The 12,804-nt window shown below is 42.8% G+C and overlaps 1 protein-coding gene across 1 annotated transcript in view; it reads right to left on the bottom strand.

The window, feature by feature from the left end:
• The window catches only part of LOC135198008 (anaphase-promoting complex subunit 10-like), a 43,825-nt gene extending 31,661 nt beyond the window's left edge, over nt 1–12,164 (bottom strand). The window contains exon 1 of the mRNA XM_064225342.1: nt 12,007–12,164. Coding sequence (XP_064081412.1) covers nt 12,007–12,133 — 127 coding nt within the window. The 5' untranslated portion in view covers nt 12,134–12,164. The remainder of the gene's footprint in view (nt 1–12,006) is intronic.
• Between the last annotated feature and the right edge of the window lie 640 nt (nt 12,165–12,804).

The following is a 12,804-nucleotide window of genomic DNA, read 5'->3' as shown; positions in this document are numbered from 1 at the left end:
TACTGTCTCAGGGACGGAAAAAAACCAACTAATCGTAAATACTGAGTACTTAACTTAGCTGCTGCGATAGCTGCACGCTCCATTATAGTAAAAAATCCACGAAAGGGCACAAAAAACACAGAGAGAAAATTAGCACGTGTGGCTCCTGGTGCTAACTTTTAAAGGATGGCCACCAGAGGCGCAGCAGTCGGCAGCATGGGATGGAGTAGTAGTAGTACGAGCTGCTCACTCTGTGGGCGGCTCCCCCTCTGGAGGGATTTTGTAAGTGGGAGATTTCTATTGGCATTTGGCTCGTGGTAGTGGTCTCACTCGCCTAGTGTTCATACCGACACCCTCCTGGAGGGGTGAGCGAGTCATTTTATATCTGACCTTTTTCTTTATTTTATTTATTCTCTGGTATGTGTTAGTACATTTACCCTAGAAATAATAGATTAAAGGATATTTCGCTGGCGACACGAGCCAATCGCCCAGAAATAGATTTTTCCTTACGTCAAAATCCCTTTTTTGTGCCCTTTCGTTTGGATTTTATTACAATGGAGCGTGCAGCCATCGCAGCAGCTAAGTTAAGTACTCAGTGTTTATTGCTATTTGGTTTTTTCCGGCCCTGAGCACGTATTTGCCGTTTTTTAGGTATAAATACGATCTCTAGGTCGGAAGCATGGCAGCATGGTTCTGCCTCGTGATGGGTCCGTTCTGGGTCTCCCATACCCAGAACATCCCCTGTCTTTGTACGCTCTATTTTATTATCCGCTTTGTTTAGTATAAGGTCTACACGGTTTTGTCATGCATGCATGTCTTTTACCTTATGTAGGCTCTTCCATCCAGACCCTAGCCACGGCTCTTATTATCGGCATCGGCTAGCTTTGAGTGGTAGACTTTCCTTCGGGTTAGTCGTACACTCCTGGATTTTTTCTCCTACTATTTGTTTTCTTTCTTTCATTTTAATTTTCATATTGTTATCTATGTGATTTGTTTAGGTTAGTTAGGCGTCTGGCTCGCTTAGCCTAGGTCACGGCCTATTGGGCCTTTATGTTACCGCTGGTCAGCTCGGTTGCTTCCCGATAGCATCTCGCTGATCAGTTGGTTTTGTTTTAGGCTTAGTTGTTGTTCTTATCGTCCCGTGGTCACTATGTGATCACGAGGCAGCCAGACGCCTGTCCAGTCACCTTTCCCCCCTCCCGCTCTTCCATAGAGTCGGGGGGGGGTGGTTAGGCCTGCCCATGCTCGCTCCGCATACCCGAGCCTGCCTCCCTCTCTCCCCCCAGGCGGAGGGGGTAGAGGGACGGGACAGACCCAGACTGGACTCGACCTCTCCGGCTCTCGGTCCGGTCGGATGGTAAGGTGGGGGGGGACTGGCCTTTCCCCCTCTCCATTACTACTTCGTCGCTCCGTTACTAGCCCGAGTCTGTATGCCCCCGCTCTTTCCCACCTTACTAGGGCTCCTTTACCACCGGAGGCCTGGCATCTAGCGGAAACGTGCTTAGTCTACCCCACGGGGTGGACCGGAACATACAGTCGGTCTCGTCTAACCTCTCCGTTTCACTGAGTTATCACTCCGCCTCGCACTGGACTTAGTCCGGTACGTTCGAGCTTTTAGGTTTAAGATGTTAAGTTTATTTTAAGTACCTTAAACCATTCCCCCTCCCTTCTTTTCACCGGATACCTCCGGGGTTATAGCCTATTCAGGCTAGTAAGGGAGGGGCTATGCCCGAATTTTTTCCGAGCTCCGGCATGCAATGGAGTTCTTCTGTCCTTTAGCCTGTAAGTGGATATTCTTTAAGATAACTCATGTGTCTTTCTTACAGACCACCAACTGTGAGCATCCGGGATGCGCCGCCACACTTCAGGACCCGTGTGGACACGAAGTTTGCCGATCCCATGCTCCATGCGCGACTCCGCACGGAGACATCCAGGTCTGGTACCATGAGACGTGTACCATATGTTACGATCTGGTGAGCCAGCTTTTAGACGGGGTAAGTATTCCATCTCCGGTAGCTGGTCCGCATCTGTTTTAGTTCTTAAGTTTGTATCAATTACTCTAACTTAAGGAAATTCAAAGGGCCTTATAGCCCTATAAGTTTAAGTTATACTTTAAGTTATCTTTAGTTTTAAGTTATTCTTAAATCTAATTGATAACCCTCTCTTCCAGGCGGCCGGCAGTGAGGGATACCGCACTGGCAACCCTGCGGGCCTGGGTCGGCGGTTTCGGGAAGAACGCCGCCGGGTATGCCCTACATCCTGAGAAAAGGTTGCGGTACTAATCTTCCCGGAGGCAAGGCGACAGGATACGTCGACCCAGCAGAGGCTGCCCCGACTATCGCCTTCATCCAGCAACAGCTGGCTGCCTCATTGACTGATCAAGGCCAGGATATCTCCTCGGAAGTCGCGACGTTGGATATTAATGTAGAACCTATGGTAGGTGTAGACGACCTGTTGGTCGAGGTAGTAAGGTTGGACACCCAAGGGATACCCTTGGGCGTAACTGTTTCTTCTACTCCTGCAACCTCTCCATCCTTCCAAGGCTTTAACGGGTGATGAATTGTATACTCCTCCTGACGCTTCGGTTAGACCCAGGTCAAGGGTCAAGCAGTAAAATCCTGACAAAAGACGTCGTCGTCGTCTAAGAAGACGACTTCGACCTCATCCATCCTCTCGTAAGTCTCCGGCTAGGAATCCCTAGCAGACAGATCTAAAGCTTCTGGGTCCGGCTCTAAGTCCTCGAGGAGTAAATCCTCCAGAGAGAGATCTCACACTCCGGCTGAGTCTTCAGTTCCGCTACCTTTGGTTCCAATTCAAAGCTACCCCTCCACCTCCGCAGCAGCTCCGGCTTTGGACTCCAATGCTGGCCTGTTACAACAGGTGGGCGACCTGGTTGGGTCTCTAAAGAGTAGCATGGAACAAATGATCTCTCGGTTGTCGGATAGAATTACTTCTCAAGACTCCATTATAGCCCGGGACTGAGCCCAAGCTCCCTCTAGGCCTCTCCCCCACCTTCCAATGCAGGTGGAGCTCAGCTTCCCCCGTATGAACTCGCTACCTCCGTTCTCGATGAACAACCCGTTGGAGAGTAGCGTCATACGCCCCCTTCCAAGACGGTCTCTTTCATTTCTCTACGGAAAATTTGGAACTCGAAGGATAGAGGACTTCGAGTTCTACCCGGAAGACCTTCAGCCTCCGTTCATCGGCTACGCAGGCTCACCGCCTCAGCCATGATTCGAGATGATAGAGTACCAAAGGAGACGGTCCTCTATTCACGTGACCAGGCTCAGAGAGAAGGCTCAGGTGTTTAGAGGACATGGATTGTTCTAATACGAAAATCCAACCCTTCAAGAGTCCCTTTACGATCTTCACGATGGATGAGAGTTACCCCCTCTTCCCTTTTATCCTGACTAAGATCGCGACCTCTACCATCCCAGCGGCCCAGAGAAGGGGGACCCCATGCCTCAACTGAAGGAAGCAGATCCTACATCTCCGTTACTTCCTTCAGCCGGAGAATTATGGGAAGACTTACCGAACCTTCTCAGCTGGCAAACTCAAACCGGACTGTGCTATGGAGCAGTTTGGTGAAAAGCTACCCAGGCTTCCAGATAGCTGATTCAGGTGAGTTTGACGCTAAATCACGATTAGCCAGATCATTAATTCTATGGCTATGACCGAGGTGGCCACCATAGCCTATGGTTCAGAGCCGCTTTTCAAACTCATGACCAAATCCCTGACTCAAAACGGTACAGTCAGATATGTTTGAGTTTGCCACTGCTAGAAACGAATTGTAGGAAGCATGTCCTACAAGAGGCAACCATTCGGCATGAGCCGAATAGGTTACTCTCTTCAAGCAATCTGGGTGAGCAGATCTCTTCCCAGAAGCGATGGTGAAGGAAGTCCAGTCAGAGGCTACGAGGCTGAACCAGAGCCTTAAGGACCGTTGGGGCCTTACGCTAGGAGGAGGCAAGATCCTGCAGCTAGAGGTAAAGGGCAAAGGAAACCCAGGCGTTTCCAGCCCTACCAGAAAAAGCAACCACGCTTTTCTCAGCAAGTTCCGGCGGTTCCCTTAGTGCAAGCAGCCCAGCCCTCCACTTCAAAGGCTCAATCACAGCCAATTTATGTGATCTCCCCCTCAGCTCAGCCCTCCACCTCTTATGCCATCTCTCCAGCTTACAATCAAACCTTCGAGAGTCAATCTTCACAGAAGTATGACCGCTCGGGTAAGAAGGGAGGCAGAGGTAAACGTTTCCTTTCGTGGAGAGGATCGGGAGGTCCCTTTAATAGGGGAAAACACTTCAGAGGAGGCCGAGGAGGTTACCAGAACCAATGAAGAACTTCAGGTAGGAGGGAGGCTGTTTCACTTTCGCCACCGGTGGAACTTCAGCAAGTGGGCTCAGAGCATTGTGTCAAAAGGCCTGGGTTGGAGCTGGTTATCGAACCCACCTCCATCCAGGGCCTTTTCCGTCAACTTCCTTCCAAAGAACTGACGGAGTATGCGGAGGATCTCCTTCAAAAAGGAGCTATAGCGAGAGTCAAAAGATTAAAGTTTCAAGGACGCTTGTTCAGCGTGCCAAAGAAAGGCTCACAAAAAAGAAGAGTAATCTTAGACTTGTCCCGCTTAAACTTAGCATTCGCTGCGACAAGTTCAAGATGCTCACGATCTCGCAGGTGCGGACCTTACTTCCCCGTGGGCCGTCACCACCTCTATCGATCTTACAGACGCTTACTATCATATCCCTATTGCAAGACACTTCCGGCCTTATCTAGGCTTCAAGATAGGCGACCAGACATTCTCCTTCAAGGTAGTTCCTTTCGGGCTCAACGTAGCACCCAGAGTGTTTACGAAGCTGGCGGAAGTAGTTGTTCAACAACTCAGATCGCAAGGGGTGATGGTAGTAGCGTATCTCGACGATTGGTTGATCTGGGCTTCAACAGTCGAGGAATGCAACAAAGCAACACTGAAAGTGATTCAGTTCCTGGAATATCTAGGCTTCAAGATAACAGGACCAAATCAAGACTCACTCCAGAGTCAAACTTTCAGTGGCTAGGCATTCAATGGAATCTATCCTCCCATACTCTTGTCGATTCCATCGTCCAAAAGGAAGGAAAATAGCAAAGTCAGTCAAGCAATTTCTAAGTCACAAACTGGCTTCAAGAAGACTCAGGAAAGGATCCTGGGTTCTCTCCAGTTTGCATCAGTGACGAACATCCTAATGAAAGCCAAACTGAAAGACCTAACCAGAATTTGGCGTTCACGAGCAAATATCAGGTCCAGGGACAAATTGTCCTCAGTCCCTCTGATTCTAAAGAACCGACTTCGGCCGTGGGCGAAAGTCAAGAACCTATCGGTGTCAGTGCCCCTTCAGTTTCCTCCTCCAGGGAATCACTATTCACACAGACGCTTCATTAAGCGGTTGGGGAGGATATTCCCAGTTCAAAAAGGTTTCAAGGAACGTGGTCACCTCAGTTCCGTCAGTTCCATATAAACGTACTGGAGGCAATGGCACTGTCTTGACTCTAAAAAGGTTACGTCCCGCCAAAGTACTCCCACATAAAGCTAGTCCTGGACAGCGCAGTGGTAGTACATTGTATAAACAGAGGAGGCTCCAAGTCACGTCATCTAAACCATGTCATGGTAGCCATATTCTCCCTGGCGGACAAGTTCAGTTGGCATCTCTCCTCCACCCATATAGCTGGAGTGAGAAACGTCATAGCAGATGCTCTATCCCGATCAGTACCTCTAGAGTCGGAATGGTCACTGGACAACAGTTTCGTTCCAATGGATTCTTCAGAGAGTTCAGGTCTACAGGTAGATCTCTTCGCATCCCAGGCGAACCACAAACTCCCGTGTTATGTGGCCCCCAACCTGGACCCTCTGGCCTATGCCACGGACGCCCTGGCTCTAGATTGGAACAACTGGGAGAAGATTTATGTCTTTCCTCCGGTGAATCTTCTCATGAAGGTGCTAAACAAACTCAGGACATTCAGAGGTCAAGTGGCTCTAGTAGCCCCAGACTGGCCGAAGAGCAATTGGTATCCTCTCATCCTGGAACTGGGTCTCCGTCCTCTTCGGATTCCCAATCCCAAGCTCTCCCAGTCAGTACAAACGAAGACTGTGTTCGCTTCCTCAGGGATTCTCAAAACCCTAACTTTATGGATTTCATGAAGTTTGCAGCGAAAAGGGATGCGAATATGACCCTCAGAATATTCTCTTCTTGGAATCAGATAAGAGAGATTCAACTTTGAGACAGTATGATGCTGCTGTCAAAAAGTTAGCAACCTTCCTGAAAGAATCAAGATATTAAGATCATGACAATCAATTCAGCTATATCCTTTTCAGATCCTTATTTGAAAAAGGCTTAGCAGCTAGCACAATTACGACAAACAAGTCAGCCTTGAAAAAGATTTTTCAATTTGGGTTCAACATAGACTTGACAGATTCCTACTTCTCGTCTATTCCCAAGGCCTGTGCTAGACTTAGACCTTCTGTAAGGCCTACGTCAGTATCATGGTTCTTAAACGATGTTCTAAAACTGGCTTCAGAATCCAATAATGACACATGCTCATTTATAATGCTGTTAAGAAAAACCCTATTTTTATTAAGCTTGGCCTCAGGAGCTAGAATTTCAGAACTGTCGGCTTTATCCAGAGATCCGGATCATATTCAGTTCCTTCCCACAGGGGAAGTGCTACTTTCACCAGAACGTAGCTTTTTAGCTAAGAATGAAGATCCTTTGATGAGGTGGGAACCATGGAAGGTAATACCCCTTCCACAAGATATATCTCTTTGCCCAGTTTCAACGTTACGAGCCTTTCTATCTAGGACCTCCTCATCCTCATCGGGTCCTCTCTTTAGGAGAGAAAAAGGTGGTACTTTATCTATTAAAGGCATCAGGCAACAAATCCTGTACTTCATTAAACAAGCCAATCCTGACTCTTTCCCAAAAGCACATGATGTCAGGGCAGTAGCCACCTCAATTAACTATTTCCAACATATGAACTTCGATGAGTTGAAAAAGTATACTGGATGGAAATCACCGACAGTGTTCAAACGTCATTACTTAAAGTCCTTGGAAGCCCTGAAATTTTCAGCAGTTGCAGCGGGTAACATAGTTTCCCCTGACTCTGACTAATCCTTAGTAGAAGATTCAGTCCTCCTTTCTACCTGCCTCACCCAACAGTTCGTCTATTCCTGCCTTGTTCATTTACGATCACCTTGTGTCTTAGCTGCTTTAATGATGATATAGTGAGTGTCCCTTATTTTTTTGCTAGGGACACTCACATTGGTGATGATTACTGATCTCGTGGATGTCATCTCCTTATTTTTATGCTAGGAGATACATCTTCTTATAATGGTTACGGGTTTTGTATATTAAGTCATATACATTCCTTTATATTTTGTTGTTGTTGAGTTTGTTTTATTCAACTTGTATATTAATTGCTTTAAATGGTTTTGATACATAAGCTTTACACAGATACCATTGTTGTACATATATGATATTTCTCCTGTATATATGTATATTACCTTAAGTTAAGAAATATTATTAGCGATAAGTATAATTAAGTAATATTTCTATTTGTACCACTGTGTATATGTATCTTTATTAGCAATTATATTGATTTATTTTTATTTTATCTTTTATTTGAGACCCTTTATATTTTGTTAAATTTTCTTTACAATCTTGTCTATTTCTCTGGTACGATTTCGCGCAGCGACACGAGCTGAGCCCAGAAAAGGGATTTTGACGTAAGGAAAAATCTATTTCTGGGCGATTGGCTCGTGTCGCCAGCGAAATATCCTTTAATCTATTATTTCTAGGGTAAATGTACTAACACATACCAGAGAATAAATAAATAAAGAAAAAGGTCAGTATAACTGACTCGCTCACCCTCCCAGAGAGTGTCGGTATGAACACTATGGCGAGTGAGACCACTACCACGAGCCAAATGCCAATAGAATTCTCCCACTACAAAATCCCCCCAAGAGAGGAGCCGACCCACAGAATGGGCAGCACCTACTACTACTACTCCATCCCATGCTGCCGACTGCTGCGCCTCTAGTGGCCATCCTGAAGTTAGCAGACAATCTTGGCGATGGGATGGGTAGGGCGGGATTTCGCTGGCGACACGAGCCAATCGCCCAGAAATAGATTTTTCCTTACGTCAAAATCCCTTTTTTTATATTTTTATGGGGGCGCGTTCGTAACCACGAAACATCGTAAGTCGAGACCAGCGTAACCCGAGGACTTACTGTACCCTGTAAATCTTAGGAGGGTAGTAACTACTTGGACATTACTAAAAAACATGGTTGGTACTATGCCATTCACTCTATAGCTAATATCAAGAGACAAAATGTGAATAGCTTATCTGATGTCATATAAAACTAAGCAAGAATGAACTGAATGACAACCATGTCAGGATCTACCTGACAGGCACAACAAAACTTAAAAAGATATTTAACTATCACATCACGAGTGAATGACTCTGAAAGGTAATGTTGATAACTTTTGAAAGTAATTTATATTTTCCCTAGATATACACACCAGAGCCTTGTAAGTAGGAGTATCCTCACACACAGCTGGAGATGGTGAAAAATACTAACACTTTGCTCTTGGCTACGCTGTCTGATGCACTTGGTTATTTCTTTGTTGGTGTGTTTTTGTTTTTCATTATGGAGAATAAAACCAGTAAAGGCACTGTGAGGAGCAACAGCATTTGTGTGGGTACTTTGAGCTCCTTGTGTCTGCATGGTATTTTAGGCATCTCACCAGTAAGGGGTGAGTTGGCTGGCCTCCTCAGTGGGAGTAGTTCAGTAGGAGGAAGAGGGATAGGAAGTGTTCAACAGTCTCCTCAGGAGGAATTACTCACCCCAGTGCCTCCTCCAAACCCTTTCAGTTCCTTTCTTCACCCCACTGTTGATTTCCCCTACCTTCTTCACATGGCTTTTTGTTTAAGGGGGTTGTTACTAATGAGGAAGGTTCCTGTCACACCCTGTCCTCAAATAACGAGTCAGGTACCCAGGCTGAGCTCTCCCCTAGCAGGACTTACAGTTGTGTTCCCCAGTTGCCCAAAACTACCCTAGTGATTCTCTTGAAGTTTCTGGTGCGTATGGTCCACCTCAAAAACAGATTGCACAGCCATAACTACAGGGGAGTACAAGGTGTTTTATCCACACACTTGACCATTTTCTGTTTTTTTTTTTTATTAAGTTAATTCTACATCATGAACTGTATACAATGACACATGTCACACTTACACTTACAGTAATGCAAGAAAATACATAAACTGTATATCAATTCACATCTTTAGCAACTCAGGTACCTTATTTGGACTCGGAAGCAAATAGCTACTATGGATGGATGTTGTTTATGAATGCTAATGATGAAAACTTGGCCACAAAATGAAATAAAATGAAATTGGAGGAAATCAAATTTCAGCAAAAATTGTCTAAATTCTACAGGTCTGCACATGGAAAAAATTTCATTTTTCAACAATTCAATTTTATAGCCCCAAAATGGAGATTAGTGTTGTTTATGGGTGCTGATGATGATGACTCGGCCATAGAGTGAAATAACATGAAATTGGAGGAAATCAAACTTTACCAAAAATTCTGTCCAAATTCCGTGGGTCTACATTTGGAAAAAATGTCAAATTTTTCAATGTTTCAGTTTTGGTTTTCTATGTCCCCAAAATGGAGTTTAGCATTGCTTATGGAGGTTGATAACAATACTCAGTCACAAAGTGAAATAAATAGAAATTGGAGGAACTAAAATGTCACTAAAAATTGTCCAAATTCTGCAGGTCCACATATGGAAGAAATGTCAAAATTTTCAGTTTCAATTTTAGTTCTTTACGTCCCCATAATGGAAATTAGTGTTGTCTATAGATGATGATGAATACTTGGCCACAGAATGAAATAGAAAGAAATTAAAGAAAATCACATTTCACCAAAAATTATCCAAATTATGGTAAGAAAAAAATGTCAAATTTTTCAATGTTTCAATTTCAGTTCTTTATGTTGACAAAATATTGATTAGTGTTGTTTATCGACACTGATGACGAAGACTCGTCCATGGAGTGAAATAAAAGGAAATTAGAGGAAATCAAATTTCACCAAAAATTTGGTCATGGAGTGGAAATAAAAAGAAATTAGAACAAATCAAATTTCACCAAAAATTATGTCCAATCTGCAGGTCAGCATAGGCAAAAAAAATTCAAATTTTTTAATGTTTCAATTTTAGTTCCTATCGCCCTAAAATGGAGATTAGTGTTAATGATCAAGACTCAGCCACAGTGAAATGAAATGTAATTGGAGGAAATCATGTTCACCAAAAATCCTGTCCAAATTCTGCAGGTCCATGTATGGAAAAAATGTCAAATTCTTCAGTTTCAATTTTAGTTCTATATGTTTTCAAAAATAGAGATTAGTGTTTATGGACACTGATGATGAAGACTCAGCCATAGAGTGAAATAAAATTGAATTGGAGTTAATTATATTTCACCTAAAAACATCCATATTCTGCAGGACTGTGTATTGAAAAAAATGTCAAATTTTTTAACATTTCAATTTTAGTTCTCTATATCCTAGTTATCTACTATGTCCCAAAAATGGATATTAGTGTTGTTTATGGACGCGGATGATGCATATCGGCTACAGTCAGTTTATGGATGCAGGTGATGCACACTCAGCTACAGTTTATGGATGTGGATGATGTATACTCGCCACAGAGTGAAATAAGAAGAAATTTGAGGACATAAAATTTCACCAGAAATTCTGCCCAAATTCAGCAGGTCCAAATATAGAAAAAACTTCAAAAGTTTTCAACATTTCAATCTTAGTTTTCCGTTTCCTTTACGAGTCCATAGAGTGAAATAAAATGAAATTGAAGGAAATCAAATTTTGGATATTAGTGTTGTTTTGAGGCTGATGATAAATACTCACCCATAGTGAAGAAATAAAAAGAATATGAAGGAAATAAAATTTCACCAAAAACCATGTCCAAATTATGCGGGTCCACACATGGGAAAAATGTCAAATTTATAAACATTTCAATTTTAGTTCCATATTTCCCCAAATGGTAGATAAGTGTTGTTTATGACATTGCTAATTAAGAAAAATCCATAGAGTGAAATAAAATGATATTGGAGGAAATGAAATTCTACAGATAGTATAGAAAAAAAGTCATATTTTTCAATGTTTCAATTTTAGTTCTCTACGGCCCCAAAATGGAGATTAGCGTTGTTTATGGAACCTTATGATGAGTACCCTGCCATAGAGTGAACCAAAGTCTGGGTTAAGAAAACAAGATTCTTAATTTACAATATGCTATGTGCACAGTTAGAACTGGAATCTTCTTGTCAGGAAGAGATGAACTTGCAGAATGTTCCATATCTTGGAGAACCTTGTCCCATGTATGGTTCTTGTCTTTAATTACAGATATCACTCTGGCCTACCTGACTGGGTTTTAACAATAAAAATCTAATGATAAAGATGACTGAGAGTCACATACTCCAAAAATAAATCCTTTAGTCTTCAGAAGTGCCTTTTGAAAAAGCCCACAGCAGGCCACTAGCTACACATGTTAATGGCCATTAATCTTATTCATTCTGAGAATTGCAGCCAAGGTTTTCATCTAATTGAGTTGTATGCATAATACAACAATTGTCATAATGATAAATTCTTTGGTTGGGAGCAGATGAATAAGAATGGGAAATGATGCACAAAGTCACATTTACTAGTGCTCAACAAATCTTGACATTAACCAAATATAGTTAAAGCATAGTATGGAGCTGAACTGGTTAGGTACAATGCTAATGCTGTTAAATTGTCTTAAACGCATCAATAGAAGACTTTGTAGTAATAGTAGAGTTTGTCGCATCAATAGAAGACTTTGCAGTAATAGTAGAGTTTGTCACAATCTCAACGAAACACAAGGAAAAAAAAAGTTAGTCATATCACAATAGTATAAAAAAAATTTTCTAGCCAGACTGATGCTCAAGCACTGTACAGTAAATTGTACAAACCTGGTTTGCATGAAGACAAAGACCAAACTGCCTGATTTCCAACCTCTCTTACACGTCCAGATCTTTCTTCCCTCGCAGGATCAGGATCCTCACCAGGTATTCTGCCTGAACTGCTGAGTGATATCATTTTCACTGCAAAAAAGGGAAGGTTTATATTTAGAATAGTTTCATGAACCTTATTCCTGCAGTGCTATATTAAAAGTCAAATAAAAATATGAATACTTAAGATTATTGTTTAAATACTTACCTCTCCATTACATAGTATAGCTTTTACTTCTATGTCTGTGGGAGCTCAATAGATTGAAACAAAAATGGAATTTTTATTATAAAATGATATTGTTATGATACAATAAAGTTTGTTCATACTTACCTGGCAGATATATATATAGCTGTATTCTCCGAAGTCCGACAGAATTTCAGAACTCCCGGCACACGCAGTGACGGCCAGGTGGTTAGTACCCATTCCCGCCGCTGGGAGGCGGATATCAGGAACCATTCCCATCTTCTATTCAGATTTTTCATACCACTGTCCCCTGAGGGGAGGTGGGTGGGTACTTAATTATATATATCTGCCAGGTAAGTATGAACAAACTTTATTGTATCATAACAATATCATTTTGTTCATGAAACTTACCCGACAGATATATACATAGCTGAATCCCACCATTGGAGGTGGGAAGGGACAGAATAGAAGGATTTTAGGAAACAAATTACATGCAGATGATTGACAACTTGGTTCCTTACCTGTTAGCATAGCTGACTTCGTGATTACTGTCACCCAAGTCTGCTTCTGCTTTA

This window comes from Macrobrachium nipponense, chromosome 21, assembly GCF_015104395.2.
Source record: "Macrobrachium nipponense isolate FS-2020 chromosome 21, ASM1510439v2, whole genome shotgun sequence".
NCBI classification, from domain to species: domain Eukaryota; kingdom Metazoa; phylum Arthropoda; class Malacostraca; order Decapoda; family Palaemonidae; genus Macrobrachium; species Macrobrachium nipponense.
This window is presented reverse-complemented; position numbering and strand designations above follow the sequence as displayed.